At 41.4% G+C, this 17,954-nt stretch overlaps 1 protein-coding gene across 2 annotated transcripts in view; it reads left to right on the top strand.

The window, feature by feature from the left end:
• Nucleotides 1-17,954, top strand: part of GTF2IRD1 (GTF2I repeat domain containing 1) — a 149,890-nt gene that overhangs the window by 70,288 nt on the left and 61,648 nt on the right. For both annotated transcript variants that reach the window (XM_070945644.1, XM_070945636.1), the window contains exons 3-6: nt 3,645-3,786; nt 8,420-8,566; nt 10,956-11,139; nt 14,609-14,919. In XM_070945644.1, the coding sequence (XP_070801745.1) occupies nt 3,645-3,786; nt 8,420-8,566; nt 10,956-11,139; nt 14,609-14,919 (784 nt within the window). The remainder of the gene's footprint in view (nt 1-3,644; nt 3,787-8,419; nt 8,567-10,955; nt 11,140-14,608; nt 14,920-17,954) is intronic.

Raw genomic sequence — 17,954 nt, 5'->3', positions numbered from 1 at the left:
AAATGCCGAGTTCTTGAAGTGCAGTCACATGACTGGAGGGCGGGGATTGTTGGAACTTTGGATCTGGGTCATAAGGTCCTCAGGGAGAAGGGCGGTATACAAATTTAAAGTCCCCCTTTTCAGGTAAATCACAACTTCAAACAGTCACTGAGTGATCAGTCCTAATTTGAGGACTACTTGTACTGCCTTTCTGCCAAAATATTATTCATGGTCCTTTGCATCCTCATTTCATTATCCTCATCTCTGTGAGGTAAATTAAACTGACAGATTCTGATTCAGAGTCTTCCAAGCTCAAATTGGTCCTACTATAAACTCAAAATCCATGGCCGAGTATGGACAACTTAGAGTGATAGAGTATGAAGCTTGGAAGGTTCCTTAGAGATCATCTAGTCTTTATTCAGTGCAAAGAATCCAGTATTACTATGTGTCATGTCAGACAAATGCCAGCCAGCCTGCCTTTGTTTAAACAATGAAAGAGAATACATCACTTTCTGAAACAGTCTATTCTGCGGTTAAAGAGCTTTTATTCAGATTTTTTTCTCCTGATGTTCAAAAGTACTTCCTTACAGTTAAGCCTATACAGTTCTTTGTTGTCCTGCCTTCTGGATTGCTGTGCCCTATCTTCTACGGACCTTCAGATACTTGAAGAGGATTGTCATTCTCTTCTTACATTCTTCTTTTCTCCAGGTTGAACACCTCCATTACCTCCGATTGTTTGTCCAATCACCTTATCATCCTGGTTTCTTTGCTCTGGACACATTCCAGGTTTTTAGTATCTTGCCAAATGGACACCATATTATGGGTGTGGTCTGTCCAGTGCAGCAAAGAGAGGAATAATGACTTTTCTTAATTTTGACTTCATACCTGTTCTGACCTAGGCTTCCCAAGAGCATGAAGCAGACTCCTTTCCTGACAAAAACCCCTTTTTATTAAGTTACTGTGAATTCTTCTCATTCACATCCAGCAAAGTCTTTCAAGGGAGAATTTGCAGTCACAGACCTTATCTGGCTTGGAGAGCTGTCAGGCCGATATCTTCAAAACTTACCAAGGAATCTCAGAAAGTCACAAACCAATTAGGCGAACTAATTGTCTCCTGCAAACTCCACTCCCCTTTCGCTCCTCTTTTATTCCCTCTAGGAGGGGCCATTCATCGTCCACCTGTGGCCTTACTCCCAAGTTGACCCTTGTTCTTTAGCTGTTCGTCTGGCAACTCTGTGCATGCGCACACTGGGAACAGGCTTCTGTTTGCTGCCTCATTGATGTCTGACTCTGAAGGCAGCTGATAACTGGCATCTGGCCCTGGCCCCCTCTCTGCCTCTGACGCAGAGCCCTCATCAGAGCCTTCCCCAGACTGACTGGCCCATGTTCCTCCCCAACCTTCTCACTGTCCGAATCTGCTGCCAGCTCTGTTGGCCACTGGTGGGCCACAACAATACCCTTGATAGAGCCTAGGATAGCATTTGCTTTCTTTGCAACTTCATCACGTTGTTGGTTCATGTTAAGTAATGATCCAGTAAGACATCCAGATGCTTTTCACCTGTGCTGCTGCTTATTATAGTTCTCCACCAGACTGGTCTGCTGTTCCTACCTTATACTCCTGATTTTGAGTTAAGACTTAATCTCTATTGACATTCCGCTTGCTGATTTTTGCTTAGAGTTCCTGCTTGTCAAGTTGTTCCTGAATCTTGATACAGGAATTGTCTTCTGAGATGCTTGCTAACCTGCCTGTCTTTGGGCTCTTCTGATTCTAGTCCAGTTTCAAACTGTTATGCAAACTGTATTGTCTCAAGACTGGGCAGCTTTACAAGACTCCTTAGAGAAACAATTGTAGTTCAGTGACAAGAATTTACACCTTGCACAAATGGCTTGGGTTCCATGTTCAGCATCATCTGCTGAGAAAGCTCCTTGCCTGAAAATCTTAATTTTAAACCAAATAAATCTTTGGACTGATGTGGTTTAATTTTTTCCCCTTTTAATCCCTCACAGTCTTCTAATTAAACAATTAAACACATTGTGATCATTACAACAGAGTATTGAATTTGGGACATGGCTAAATTTATATTGAGAAGATCTAATAAATATATTTAAAGTGGTCTTCACAGAGCCAGTGGTTGGATTCACATGTTGTGCTAAGACCTAACCATGATTTACTGAATGAATTGTAATTATCTGGCTTTTTGTGCATTAGAACCATTATATTAGTCACAGTCGTTAAGTTTATACAGCACGTTAAGCCAAACCAAAACAACATTATGGCTTAGCTTGATATGTGATTCAATTTCTTCATTTTAGAGATTGCATCAAACCAGGTTTTATGGCACCATAATTTAGAACTCAAGCAAAGTGTTTCCAACTGCTTCAGCAAATAATGCTTTTTAACCAATTTGTCTGCTTCTGTTTCATCCATTAGCATCTGTGGTTTCTGGTGCAGAGGACTCCAGAGGCAGAAAAGTGGACAATTTAGTTTTGTTCATTTGGGTGTCAAACCAAACTGCAATATCTTTGGCAGAAATTGTTGTGGTTTGCAAGTGCATTTAAAGCTAGAGGTTACAAAATGGTACTCCCATTTGTTGAGAATGCTCTTTGACATTGATTCTCAACCTTTTCTTCACTATGGACCCCCTTTAAATACTTTTTGTGGCCACGGACCATGGCCACAGACCCCCAAGGCAATTCAAGATTTAAATCATAACATTTCTTCAAGCCTTCATGGACCCCCTCGCAGCCATCGCAGCCCCCCAGGGTTTCATGGACCACAGTTTGAGAACCGCTGCCCTATGATAATTAGAGACCTCAACCTGCCCTCAAAAACAAGCCTAAATTATTGTTTAAATAATAATAATAAAGCTAATTTTGAGAGGTTTATACAGCACATATATAAAAGAATATTCTTAATGGCTTGTAGTAAGACTGCATGTAAGAAATTCATTCTGGTATTTAGCTAATTTATTCATAACAGAGAATGATACCATTAAAGATTTCTTGTGATCAGCTTTTAAAAAGTGGGAAGGCTAATGCTGCACAAAATACTGCAAGCACTAGAACCTTGAATTTAAATACACAAGATTAACAAACAGTGGAGCTCTTATGCATCTCCCCATGGCCAACTCTAGAGATGAACATAACTGCTGCATTTTGAAGTAAGTGCAGTCTTCATGGGCCTCCCCACATACAGTGTCATTCCAGTAGTCCAACTGGAATACATAGTGGAAGTACACAGTGGCAGGCATAACAGCTCTCAAATCCATTGTTAAAATATGCTGGTACAATGACACTGGAAAAATCCTGACATGATAGCAGTATTCCAATATTTAAAGGGCTGCCACAAAGAAGAAGGGGTGAAATTATTCTCCAAAGTACCAAAAGGCCAGACAAGAAACAATGGTTAGAAACTAATCAAGGAGAGAAGCAAACTGGAATTAAGGAGAAACTTCCTAACAGTGAAGACGATTAACCAGTGGCATAGCTTGCCTTCAAAAGTTGTGGGTGCTCCATCACTGGAGGATTTTAAGAAGAGACCGGACAGCCACTTGTCTCCTCTCCTCTCCTCTCCTCTCCTCTCCTCTCCTCTCCTCTCCTCTTCCCATTCTAAAAACAAATTGAAATAACGACTCTTCCATTTTCTCTTCCGTCTCCTTCCCCAGTGCTCAGCGCTTTCTAAACTCAACACAGAGGTTGCCTGTGTTGCTGTCCACGATGAAAATACTTTTGTAGTTGGGACAGAAAAAGGGAGGCTGTTCATGAACACAAGGAAGGAGGTCCAGGCCGATTTCAAAAAGTTCTGCAGTAAGTATTCGCCTTGCCTTGGTAAAACCAGCAATTATGTAACCGGGTGCCAAATTTAATGCCAGCATCTGATGCACGTCAGGCTTAACTGCTTAGTTGCTGTCATTGACTTGTCTGATGGTTGTCCACTTGGATGTATCTGGTCAGGGGTGGCTATATGTCAGATTTGTGGGAGTTTCATTTTTTATTAACTAGTTTGATCTGTCAACTGGATCTTGGGGTGGCAAAATGAATGAGAGTAGCAGTATTAAAAACAGATTGCTCAGCCTTGCCTTGATTCAGGAATTTGTTTTTTCAGCAATAGTATTTTGGCCACGTTCTCAAAAATATTTTCCTCCTTTTCTTTGTTTGGGGAGTGTTCTCTATGTGTGATTGTCTGGGGTGGGTAGAGAGAATGCCTTTAATTGTTGCCATTATTAACAACTGGGTATCACAATCCTTCTTATAAACTGCAAATCACCCAGAATTGTATTGGTCTATCTTTGAGGTAGAAAGAATTGGGTTTAGGGGCTCTGATTTGCTTTTTATTTTAAAACAGAAACAAAAACCCACTGTGGCCTGCAGGATTCCCTGGTTTAATGTGCTTCACTTTGTGACTGAATTAACCCATTTTCTGGATTTACATAATATATTGAGCTATCAACTAACTAATAATTAGAAGTAAAAATAGAAGCCAAGGTTAACATTAATCAACCTTGGCGTGTTGATTATTTATTATTAATTATACCCTAAATAAGATGTAGGTCCAGAGCTATCTTTTGAACGATATTGTTCTTGGTGTTTTAGACTTTTTGCTTTCTATCCTTATTTTCCTAAATAGGATATGTAACCATCTTGGAGCATATTTTGATTGCAGCCATATAGAAACCCTGTAAAGAAATTTAATAGAGTAATAGACAAATAGCTTCTCCTTGGCTTTTACCTATTTTGACTAAGCGTGGTATCTAAACACCGTTTGGGCTTGCACAACATGCTGTGCCATGAAAAGAACCGGAGCTGACTTAATGTAGCATATTATGCAAGGCTTTTAACTGATTTGGTTAAGTATATTGTACAAATAAGCTATTCAGTCTGACATGCCCAATGGGGTTGGATTACTGCATCCGTTGATCCCATCCAGCAGAATTGTTCTGACTGAAAACTGAAGGGAAAGTAGATGGGCCTGTGTCAAATTCCCACAAATCAAATCATGGCTTTTCTCAGTGAATGGACAAGGGATTCAGTGCAAGCTACTGTGATGTCATGTGCACATGTTATTACTTGCTCCTCCTTGTGGGAACTCATGCATGTGAGCCCAGCCCTAGACTGCGAGCTGGAGAGGGGAAATTAGGAGTATACTCCCTCCGTCATATATCTGACAGTCAGAATTAGCACTCTTCAAACCTTTAAAGTCAAAGATCTAAAGTAGAAGCCTGCAGGAGTTTCTTGTCCAATTTAGCAGCAACTTCTGAGATCCTAGACCAGTGATGGCTAACCTTTTTCTTGTCATGTGCCGAAAGTGTGTGCATGCGTGTGCAACTGCAAATGCCTGCACCCATAATGCAATGCACCCCCCCCTGCGCATGCGCACACAACCCCCCTATGCTCCCCCGGCCCCTGCACAGGTGCACCATTTTGGGCCTAGCAGGCCTCCCTGCAGCCTCCTGGGCCAAAAAATGGGCTGTGGGGGGGCGTTGTAGCTCCCCGTGCTCCCCCACCCCCCGCGCATGTGCCCCCCTCTGCGCATGCACACGTGTCTCCCACATGCGTCCCACTCCCCACACATTCTGAAAATCAGCTGGCCAGCGGGAAGCACGCGTGCATGTGCAGTGGAGCTCAGCTGGGCAACGGCTCGCATGCCCGCAGAGAGGACTCTGTGTGCCAGGTGTGGCACATGTGCCATAAGTTCACCATCACAGTCCTAGACAATACACAGGCAGCCATAGGCAATGGAAAGCAATAAAAAAATCCCACAGATGTTCTACATTATATAAGCAAGTGGTTTTAAATGTGATAGGAGAACTGCAGGCAAGCGACACTGACCTTATGCTTGGGGCTGGAAGGCAGGACATCTGCTTTTTAACCTCTTTGGTGGTTCTGCATGCAAATATATCAGTCTTGCTTGGCTGTCAAAATCAACATTGGTTGGATTATCTGAGGTGAAGCTGAGGTGTGCTTCACCTAATACATTTTGTCCATAGTCTTATCCATTTGGGAGCATTCATAAAGATGATGGACTTCTTTTTCTTCTTGTTGGGACACATTGAAATTTTCTTCTGCTGCTTTGTTTTATATCAGCTTTAGGTTCCCAGTATTACAGACTAAAAGAGACTCCTTCTCAATTTGGCATTCTTCAGAAAGATTGGGCTACATTATAATTACAAGACACCTCCAAGTATCTCGTTTATTAGGATGAAGTGTGTTGTTTTCCAATGTGTTTGGAGGACAGCTGGTTGGGGAAGCTGATGTAGATCCTGGATGTTAAGTCGTTTCAATTATCTTATCCTGACATTGTTGTCAGTAACAGAGGCAATGTTTAACAGTAATAGTGTTGTGAAGAAACAGTTATAATTTAAATGCTTCCATGGCTGTCATCTGTCTGATATTGTTACTGTTGCTTCTCATTTATATCTCTCGACTTAATCACATTTGTTCCTTAAGTAGATATAGATAGCTAGAATAGTCTTTGCATTTCTTGGTCTCATAAAAATTAGACTTCTAGGTCATTCAGTGAATGTGTCATCCTGGTTGTTTGAAGAGTCTTCTTATTAATTCATGATGTAATTAATTAGTTCACTTAACTGATACTTGATTGGGGATGCTACTTTATTGTTCCCGGTAGATTTATGTTCTTCTGTCTGTTTATATCACTGTATGTCAGTTGGAATTGTTTGATGAGACAGCCTAGAAATTACGAGTCTTCGAAAAAATAGGTGGTAAAGAAATATTGATGATGATTATGTGTCATCATGTCATTGTTGACTTTTTGCAGCCATGTAGACAGCACTATAGACTTAACAATAGAGCCAGGTCTTTGCATAATGTGTTGTAAGATAATGATAATTTCACCATGGTAATTTGTGCATTGAGTAAGAACACTGGAATGATTTCTTCTGTGATGGCAATCATTGTTTTCTTGGCTATCCATGATATTCTTAAAAGACTCTCTTGGTAATAAATGGATGAATGGAGGGATGGAGGAATGAACAGATAAATAAGATAAATTATACTCTGAGTTTCTAAATTAAAACCATGAGAGATAATTCAGAATAATGTCTGGAGTAGTTGGTATAATAATAGATGGTATCTTTCTCCCCTTTATACTGTAAGACTAGTGGTTTTAAAATAAAAGGAAGTTGAGAATCCTTGACAATAAATCACACACCTAAGCAAATTGTTATAGATTGGTTTTTTTAAATAAAGTTCCTATATTATGAAATACTAGATTTTATATTTAATTATATTTTTCATGTGCAATTTATTTATTATCTTTTATGTATATTTACGTAATTATTAGTGTACTTTTGTGATCTGCTTAATCTTAGACAAATTCAAAATAATAATAGATCATCATGATACTATTGATGATGGTCAGTGCTATAACAATGTAAGATGGGACAAGGAGAAAGACAATATATTTCAATAAAGTGTATGTACTACCTGTATGGATGCACCAATATACAGATCTCTGAATCCAAAGATGCATTGTTTCCCATGACTGATGAAGAAAGTTTGGGTTATAAATACAGCCTCTCAGAGCTTTTCCAGGTTCATGAATAAGCAGCAATCTATATTGGCATGACATTTACAGTGCCTGTTGCCAATCCTTACATTGATTCTCTTGCCTCTATTTGAAACAGCTGCAGTCACCTGTCTTTCTCCAAGGTAATGGATGACAAAACCTATAGATCAGGGGTGTCAAACTCAAGGCCCGGGGGCTGGATCCAGCCCGCGGGGTTCTTAGATCTGGCCTGCGGGGCCATCCTGGAAATAGCAAAGGACTGGCCTACAGTGCTTCTGTCAGCAAAAATGGGCTCCCAAGCTCCGTTTTTGGCTGCCACGGCCTCCTGCAACCCTCTGCCAGTGAAAATGGAGCTTGGGAGGACCGGTCCCCTGAGGTAAACACAACCCTGATGCGGCCCTCAATGAAATCGAGTTTGACACCCCTGCTATAGATGAATCGGAAGACATAAATGGCCTGGTGCAGACAGATCATCATGGAGAAAATCTGCCTATGATGTCTGGTCATGTTCATGTCTTGGTTTGGAATATGCCTTGAACTACAATTCCCAGTATGTCTCATTATTGAACTCCATTAGCTGAGGCCAATGGCTGTTGTAGTTCAGCAATATCGGAAGAGTCAAAGTTCCCCATGCTTGCTTTAAGGGGAGAACGTGGGAGAAAACCAACATGTAAATCAATTGGTAGGCAGATTCCAAGGATGGGGGTGGGACTGCGGATAGGCTTGGTGGTGATGTCACAGGGTATCATCCAATCTCATAGAATATTGAATAGGGGATTTTGTGTTTTGCATGTATATCCATCGTAAATAACAGCTCTGCCCTAAAACTGAAGAATTGTCTAATAATAACAACACAGCATCTCCTGATTTGCCACCTTTTCTCTCTATTTTTTGTTACCTCCCTGCCGGCAGGCGTCCAGCAGAGCAAAGAGCATGATCTGGACGGCCAGAAGAAGGCAAAAGATTTTGGTCGGACAATTCCTCGGATCTCTCCAGATCAGGGATCAGATGTTTATCTCCTCAGGAAGATGGTAGAAGAAGTCTTTGATGTGCTTTATAGTAAGGAATAGCTTTGATTTCCCTTGGGAATTGGGTTTGCCAAGAGTTTTGGGGGACCTTTTGGCCAATTCCCTACTTGTATGGCTGGGAGGATGGAAGTTCCAAAGGGTTGGATTTAACAGATGGGAGAACTAGCAAACCATTAGGCTGCCAGATAGTGACTATTTCCTCTTAGGAAACTAATCCATTTAAGGCACTGTGATGACATCTTAACCTTTATTCAAAGAATGAATGAAGCAGCCCCAAGTCAAGAGGCTTTGTGGAAGGATGGAAACATCCAAACCTCTGGATATAGTTGAACTACAAATCCAAATATCCCTACTGTGGATATATTTAGATGGCTAGAAGTTAAACATGCTACCTGAGAGTCCTGGGTGTTACTTTTTGTATTCACCTGAAGGCCACAGGTTAGAAAAGCTGATATAGAAAATAAGACAGCTACGAATGTTCCCACTTTGAGATCTTAAGGCCCTATATAGCAGCTTCATCATTTATTATTATTATCACTGCTACTACTCTTATTCCAATTATCATACTGTTTTTACTGCTAGTATTTTTGTAGTTGATTAGTTTTATGCAGTATGCCATCCATCCAAGCATGAGGCGGCCTTATAAATCAAATAAGTAAGTAAATAAGTAAATAAATAAGCAAGCAAATAAGTAAATAAGTAAGTAAGTAAATAATTTTCTGAACTATTTATTTATTTATTTATTTATTTATTTATTTATTTATTTATTTATTTATTTATTTATTTATTTATTTATTTATTTATTTATTTATTTATTTATTTATTATATTTCTATACCGCCTTTCTCCCGTAGGACTCAAGGTGGGGTACAGTCAAGAAAAATATAGACACACAAACATCATAAAATTGCTAATTAAAATTATTACTTAGTTTGGTCAATTAAATAAAACCCAGAATTAGATAACATTTAAAAAATCATTCACATGTTCGTATGTTTAGCCCCGCCTGTTGGAACATCAGGGTTTTGAGGGCATGGCGGAAAGCACGGAGATCAGGGATATTCCGTATCTCCGGGGGCAGTTCATTCCAAAGGGTTGGAGCCCCCACAGAGAAGGCCCTCCCCCTGGGAGTCGCCAGTCGACATAATTTGGCTGACGGTACCCTGAGTAGTCCCTCCCTGTGAGAACGAACTGGTCGGTGGGAGGCTATTGGTGGCAAAAGACGGTCTCGTAGGTAGGTAGGTAGGTAGGTAGTATTTGATTGTTTTTCATTTCCTTCCTCTGTTGCCCAACCCCACTGATTGTAACATTTATTGCATGTTGTGCCCTGTTTTTAGAAGTGAGGAGGGGTATACGTCTTTCTTTTGAAAAACTTAGTGAGCCCCCCAAAATTTCTGCTGTCTCTCTCTTTGTAGATAGACAGTGCCATTTTTATTGCATTCACGTCCCCAATTGGAGGATAAGTCTGGATGGTGCCAACTTTTGGCTGCAGCATAAGCCCTTTACCTGCAACTGGCACCTCTGCCTAAGTCTTGCTGCAGAGAATATATGCCTAAATCCAGAGCAGTGTTTCTCAATCTCACCAACTTTAAGCTGTGTGGACTTTAGTTCCAAGAATTCTCTAGCTATAATAAGCTGGCTGGGGAATTCTGGGAGTTGAAGTCCACATAACCTAAAGTTGACAATGTCAAGAAACACTAATCCAGAGGAACTAAAAGCAGCTTTTCCCCACTTGGGTGTCGTCCAGATATGTAGACTTCAAATGCCAGAATTCTTAGCAATGGCAGTGCTGGCTGGGAGATTTTGGGATTCAAAATTGATGCATCTGGAGACCCCTGAGAAGGGGTGGGCTGCTTGGGGTTCGCAGGGGTTCAGGAGAACCTCTAGCTAAAATTTTGTGCAGTTTGGAGATCCCCCAAATCCCATTCCTGGCTGGCCCTGCCCGCTCCATCTCTCCCAGGAGTCCCCATGCGGCCCATTTTGGATGCAGGTAAGTGCAGGGCGCGTGCGGAGGCTCTAGGAGGGCGGAAAACGGGCCTACTAGAAGTTCGGGAAGGCCTGTTTCTGGCCTCCAGAGGGCCTCCGGAGCCTGGGGAGGCTGTTTTCGCCCTTCCGGAGGCTCAAAGAAAGCCTCCGGAGCCCGGGGAGGGCAAAAATGCCCCCTATGCCACATCCATCATGGCACACCCACCCAGCAACCGGGCAGAGAACCCCTTGCTAAAATTTTTGAAGCCCACCCTTGCCCCTGAGGTTTGGGAAGGCTGTTTCAAACATTTGATATACTGCTCTTTGGGTAGCTCAGCCCAAATCCTCTGTCATAGCAACAGCACAATGTGACAAAGAGACAGAACAAAGGGATGCCTTGTGGCCAGCTTTTGTTTAGATGTCTTTTAGAATTTATTGTTTTTCCACATTGTCCAGGTGAGGCCTTGGGGAAGAGCAGTGTGGTTCCACTGCCCTATGAGAAGTTCTTGAAAGAGCCTGGCTGGTTAACGGTGGTTGGGTTACCCGATGGACTCACGTTCAGGAAACCCATTGAATATGATGCAAAGTCCCTGATGGCCATATTAGAGCACAGCCACAACATGCGTTTCAGGATAAAAAGGTAAGAATGAGGTGTTTTGGATTTTTTTTTCTCTTTCGGATTCCCTTGTATTTGGTCAGTGCCCTGCAGATCATATTGGTTGTACTAATCCATGGTAGAGGGATAAAAAATATTGACTTGCCATGACTGAAATCAGGAGTTACCATCACAAGAGCATATAAAAACTCAAAGTAGTAGTGCAAGATCGGAAGATGTGGAGAGCTGGTCCCTAGGATTGCTAAAAGTTAGACACGATTGAATGGATAACATCATCGTCATCATCATCATCATCATCCCTTCTCCCCTGTTTTGGTGCAATTGTAAGGATAGGATTAGAATGTCTATGGAGATTCTCAGTCATCCAGGTCATGGTTGTCCCAAAGATGTCTTTTTCAAGAGGCAACTGGACTTTCTGGTTTTTCTTTGAAGATGTTTTGCTTCTCATCAAAAGAAGCTTCTTCAGCTCCGACTGGGTGATGGGGAATGGATGGATTTATATTCCTTGCAGATAGTTGGTCATTTCAATTGTTTCTAACTCTCCAATTGTTTAATTTGAATTTGAATTTTAAATGGGGTATTTTAATTGTGGGGCCAAATTGTTTAATATATTTTTAAATTGTTTTTAAACTTTGCATTCTATGTTTTTTTACTTTTGGCTGTTCACCGCCCTGAGTCCTTCGGGAGAAGGGTGGTATATAAATTTAAATATAAATAAATAAATAAATTTGCATTTTTTAAAGAGCAGAGGTCTTCAAACATGGCAGCTTTAAGGCTTGTGGACTTCAACTCTCAGAATTCTATGCTATATGCTATGCATAGCATATGCTATGCTATGCTGGCTGGAGAATTCTGGGAGTTGAAGTCCACAAGTCTTAAAGCTGCCAAGTTTGGGGACCTCTGTTTTAGAGAGTAGTGAACCTGATGACACAGAAAAACCTCCAGGTGGCCTTAACGACTCTGTAAAAGATTGCTAATGACCAGCTGTCTGCAAGGAGTATAAATCCTTCCATTCCCCACCATCCAGTGGGAGCTGAAGGAGCTGTTTGGATGAGAACAGCTCTCATCCAAACAGCTTTCAAAGAAAAACCAAAAAGGCCAGTTGCCTCTTGAAGGAAAAAGCACCTTGGGGATAGGATTAGAACTTCTGGCTTTTGTTTTTCTATGGCTCAAATCAACGTCAGCCAACTTGTCTAAACTACAATGTTACATCTGACTTTCGTTTTCAAGCAGCTGAGATGTGATCTGAGGGTGAGCATTATTTCCATTAGTTCCTTATCATGGTCACCCTCTGGTTTCCATGGATTTAACTAATACCATGGATCTCCAAGGGGAAGGACCTCCTTGATTTGTTTGCTCTGGATCTTGTTCACTATTCTTTGGGAATTTCTGTATTATGGCTCTGCTGGAGGCAAAGGTTGGTTATGCCTTTTAATATCATTAACCACAATATGCAAGTGTAGCTAGTGGCTCATTTCACAAATAATATTAAACCATGATGTAGTTTTCATATTACTTACTGTTATATGCAGTTCAGGACTCTAGTTCACCAAATCCTGGCCTGTTTTAATGTATGAAAGCAGCCGGTGACTATTTCATGTGAACCCATCAAATTGGTCTTATGGAACAATCTATAATTAAATCAAATATCCTATTATGGTCCAAGGCCAACATAAACTGTAATATGTTGTGTGTGCACAGCCATTGAGTCAGTAGGAGAAGGATATTTTATCTCAGGGCTGCAAAGGGGATTCTACCTGCTTCCAGTTGCTGGAATATAATCAAGGTATACACCGACAAAAGGTATTGAGCGTTCTTGAGTGACTGAGGCCAGCCATTGGCTGACCGTGACTGGGAAGGGATCTGGAAACATGCTGATGAAGTAGGAATCAGCAGTTCCAGGCTACAGAGATCCAATGTGTCAGCATAGATTAGGTGCTTTTCAAAGCCATCAGCCGAGCAGCCAGGTACCCATTGACTTTGGAAAGATGGGAGAGAAAAAAAAAGCCTACAATTTAAACCCTGGAGTTGAGACCTATATATAGGCTTTGACCTCTGCGTATTGCAGTAGGCAAATCTCCCGTCTAAATTCCTGTCAGCAATAAACTAATCTTGCCGAGTCATAGCCATGAGCCTCTGCTGAGAAAAGCAAGTCTGAATAAGGAGTTAAGTATCTGGAGAACCGAGATTTATAGCCACGGCTGATGAAAAGCCTGACAGAAGGGCTATAAATACTTCCTATTTCGGATGGAACTTTGCCTACTGAGCAACTGGATTGAGATTTCTGGTTCAATGCTACTTAAGAAGAAGGAAGTATAAAGCCTTTTTTTCTGTCTTCACTCCCTTTCTTCCTTGTTTTTGCTGTCCGTCATTATAACATTCCTTCGTAATTTCATTTGCTGTCAGTCACTTCTTTGTTTCCTTTGCATCAGGAAATAAGGTGATAAAGTAAATGGGTTGAAAGATGAAAGTTGAAAGATGCCAATCCAGCTAGTTTCTTTTTGTGCCTTTTTCCAAATCATTCTCTTGGCCTGTCATTTATAGTTTAATTTTCAATATTTTCTCTATCTTCCACAACTGTCATTCCTTCATTAACATCTTTTAGACATTGAAATTGTAATTTGAGATATGTATATGTATATATGCACGTTCTCTCTCTCTCCCCCCCCCACACAAACACTTATGAATGTGTTTGTGCGTGTGTGCATAAATATATATCTTATGTTCTTAAAGAAGCAGACCTCCAAACTATCTCTCTCACTCACAATCTGGACTAGCAACACTCTCTCTGTATAATATATATATATTTACGTAAACCAAGATATTATGAAGCCCTAGTTCAGTGAAATCACAATTCACTAGTTTCTGGGCTTTTTTTTTTTTTTTCTTTTTCTGGCAGCCAGCAGACCCTCCCAATGGGCAGCAAAGGTAAACACTCAGCTTCATTCAGTTGCCCAGACTCCACCCTGCAAGGGATTATGGGGTTATTAAAAGATGATGATACACACACACACACACACACACACACACACACACACACAGAGATATGATATAGATACACACACAGACACACAGAGATATGATTAGATGTAGATATAGATATAGATATAGATATAGATATAGATATAGATATAGATATAGATATAGATATAGATTTATTATACAGAGAGAGTGTTGCTTGTCCAGATTGTGGGTGAGAGAGATAGTTTGGAGGTCTGCTTCTTTAAGAACATGAGAAGAGCTCAGCTAGATTAAGCCAAAACTCCACCCAGACCAGGATTTTGCTATCTTTGAGTGGCCAACAAAATACCTCTTGGAAGTTCATAAACAGGACAGGAAGTCAGTTTTATTATATGTCTTTAGCAATTGGCTGATGTTCAACAACCTGTCTCTAAATTTACAGCATATTTTGATCCTCATTGTTGTATTTAATAGTTCATTCCACCAATTTAGGATAAACATGAAATTATGTGCAGTTTCCTCCTCTTCTTAGGCCACCCGAGGACTCTATCAGGGATCCCAACCCTTCTGTTGAGATGAACTCTTCTGCTCTCATCTCCAAGGGGAACCGAGAGGCGGGCCTTAATAATGTGCGTGTTAAGCAGGCCAATCAAGACACACTTCCTGGGATCACCACCAGCGGTTTCCTGTATGGCGTGTCGCTGCCCACACAGATTGCCATGGAGATAAAGCAGGAAGGTTCAGCCAGTCGGCATGGGATGAATGCAGTCGGCGACATGCTGAGGCCTCGTCCATCAGGAGAAGCGAAGGTGCCTTCGCCACAGGAGTTCGGTGACTGCTGTGGTAATGGCCTTCATGTTTGCTGACCCAGCAATGGCTGCCCCAAAGCTGGTGCAAAGGTGTTGGTGTAGCCTTGGAGTGAAATAGGAATTGTGTAATGATGGCTTTGATTGGATTACTGATGATGGCTTTGACAGGGTCATCCTTAAGTATTTGGTCAGCCAGGTGTGATTCCTGGAGGCTGGACATGATTAAAATATTACAGGTAGTCCTCACCTTAGGACCACAATTGAGCCCAAAATTTATGTTGTTAAGTGAGAAATTTGTGAAGTGAGTTTTGCCCCATTTTATGACTTTTTATTGCCACGGTTGTTAAATGAATCACTGCGGTTCTTAAATTATTAACAGGGTTGTTAAGTGAATTTCCCCTACTGGTTTTGCTTGTCAGAAGGTCATAAAAGGGGATCATATGACCCTGGGACATTGCAACTGTCATAAATGTGAGTCAGTTGTCAAGCATGGGGATGCTGCAACGGTCATAAGGGTGAAAAATGGTCATAAGTCATTTTTTTCAGTGACATTGTTACTTCGAATGGTCACTAAGCAAACGGTTGTAAGTCGAGAACTACCTGTAGTTGGGTTTTTATATTGTAGTGCTAGCCAAGGGTTAGGGATAGGCTTCATCTTCAAGTTCTAGGATCAGGTAGTCCTTGACTTACAACAGTTCATTTAGTGACCATTCAAAATTATAACGGAATTGAAAATGTGACTTACGATCGTTTTTCACACGTACGACTTTTGCAGTATCCCCGTGTCATGTGATCAAAATTTGGACACTTGGCAACTGGTTCAGCTTTATGACGGTTGCAATGTCCAGGGATCATGTGATCACCTTTTGTAACCTTCTGACAACTGGGAAGCCAGATTCACTTAACAACCGTGTTACCAACTTAACAACTGCAGCAGTTCCCTTAACAAATGTGGCAAGAAAAGTCGTAAAATGGGGCAAAACTCACTTAACAAATTTCTCACTTAGCAACATACCGGTACATTTTGGGCTCATGTTGGTCATAAGTTGAGGACTACCTATAGTTTATTAAGGATGCTTATTTTAGAGAAAGGGTGGAATGACTCCTTGGACTTGAAAGAATGAAGTATTGATTCAATTTGGAATTATCTTTTTATTTACAAATGTTCTCGGGGCATTCTCAAAAGAAAACACATCTTGTTTTCTGTCTCACAAGATGTATTAAGTTTTATAATGGACGACGATTCCCTTCCTCCCCAACCATCAAGGTAGTTGACCCAATCATTAGTGCTGTTGGAGCTGAAAATAGACTTTTTCATTCGGAGCTGAAGGTGATCATGAAAATAATTTGCATTTCCAGACATTATGAAAAGAGTAAATCAGGATTTTGCATACAGGAAGGTCAGTATCTAGGCAACGTGCACCTTACCAGCATTCCTTTTGTGGTCTCCCAGAGCCTTTCCAGAGAGGGGAGGGCTAAAATTGTGGGGTTTGGAGGTAGGTTGTAAAAGGCAAGGGGCCTTGCTCATACTTAAGACCAGGGATGAAATCCAGAAGGTTCTGACAGGTTCTGGAGAACCGGTAGCGGAAATTTTGAGCAGTTCGGAGAACCGGCAAATACCACCTCTGGCTGGCCCCAGAGTGGGATGGGAATGGAGATTTTGCAATATCCTTCCCCCAGGAGTGGGGAGGGAATGGAGATTTTGCAGTATCCTTCCCCTAGAGTGGGGAGGGAATGGAGATTTTGCAGTATCCTTCCCCTGCCACGCCCAGCAACCACACCCACCAAGCCACGCCACACCCACAGAACCGGTAGTAAAAAAATTTGGATTTCACCACTGCTTAAGATATCTGTTTCAACCTTGAAATCTCATGAGTGCCATTCCCCAAATGGGTCCTGGACTGTCCTATTTTAGGAAAGTGGCAGTCAGTAATGATGCATGGGCCTGATGCCTGGGCCTGATGAGGATGGGCTTCATCCTCAGGTGAATAGACGTTGTACATTCCAGCAGTGTAACTTTTGTAGCATCTCCCAGAGTTCTCAAATATGTAGCCCTTGACTTACAACAGTTCATTCAGTGATTGTTCGAAGTTACAACGGCACCGAAAAAGTGACTTACGACCATTTTTCACACGGCCATTGCAACATCCCCATGTCACATGATCAAAATTCAGACCCTGGGAACTGGCATGTATTTATGATGCTTGCAGTGTCCCAGATTCATGTGATCACCTTTTGCGACCTTCTGATGGGCAAAGTCAATGGGGAAGCCAGATTCACTTTACAACTGTGTTACTATCTTAATAACTGCAGTGATTCACTTAACAACTGTGGCAAGAAAGGTTGTATAATGGGGCAAAACTCAGTTAACAACTATCTCGCTTACTAACACAAATTTTGGGCTCCCTTCCAAACAAAGTTCCATTCTAATATATTTAGCAATGGTAATTGGGACCTGCAACTCAGTCATGAGATGAAGCAGTCACTAAGTGAATGTGCAACTGTGCTTATAATCTTCCTTTATCTTTCCTTCGCTTTACAGACCTATGAAGATTGTAAATGTTGGTCATAAAGTTACTTTTTCATCAGTGTCGTAATTGTGAACTGTCGTTAATTGGATTGGGCTAAGTCTAGCATATTTGTTAGTGTGTGTGTGTGTGTGTGTGTGTGTGTGTGTGTGTGTGTTTATTTATTTTTAAATTTACATTGCCGCCTATTCGCCCATGGTGACCCAAGGCGGCTTACAGAATATAAAAACCACATTTAAAAACAATAAAAGAAAGATCAAATAAATTAATATAGTAATAAAATAATAATAAAATCATTCCCCAGCCCCCAGCCCCTGTCCCGGCGACAGCAGATCACACGAGCCATTTAATGGACTCCATCCCACTCTGGGCTCCCCAGGCCTGCTGGCAGAACCAGGTCTTTAGCGCCTTCCGGAAGAGTATTAGAGTGGGGGCCGTTCTAATCTCTGGGGGAATGATGTTCCAGAGAGAGGGAGCTACCATATTGCTTCTCACAGTGGCCTGTCAGATGTCTCAAAGGTCCAAACAAGAGGAGACAGTG

This window comes from Pituophis catenifer, unplaced genomic scaffold (genome assembly GCF_029215685.1).
Source record: "Pituophis catenifer annectens isolate HBS135680 unplaced genomic scaffold, rPitCat1.0.hap2 SCAF_1, whole genome shotgun sequence".
NCBI classification, from domain to species: Eukaryota; Metazoa; Chordata; class Lepidosauria; order Squamata; family Colubridae; genus Pituophis; species Pituophis catenifer.
This window is presented reverse-complemented; position numbering and strand designations above follow the sequence as displayed.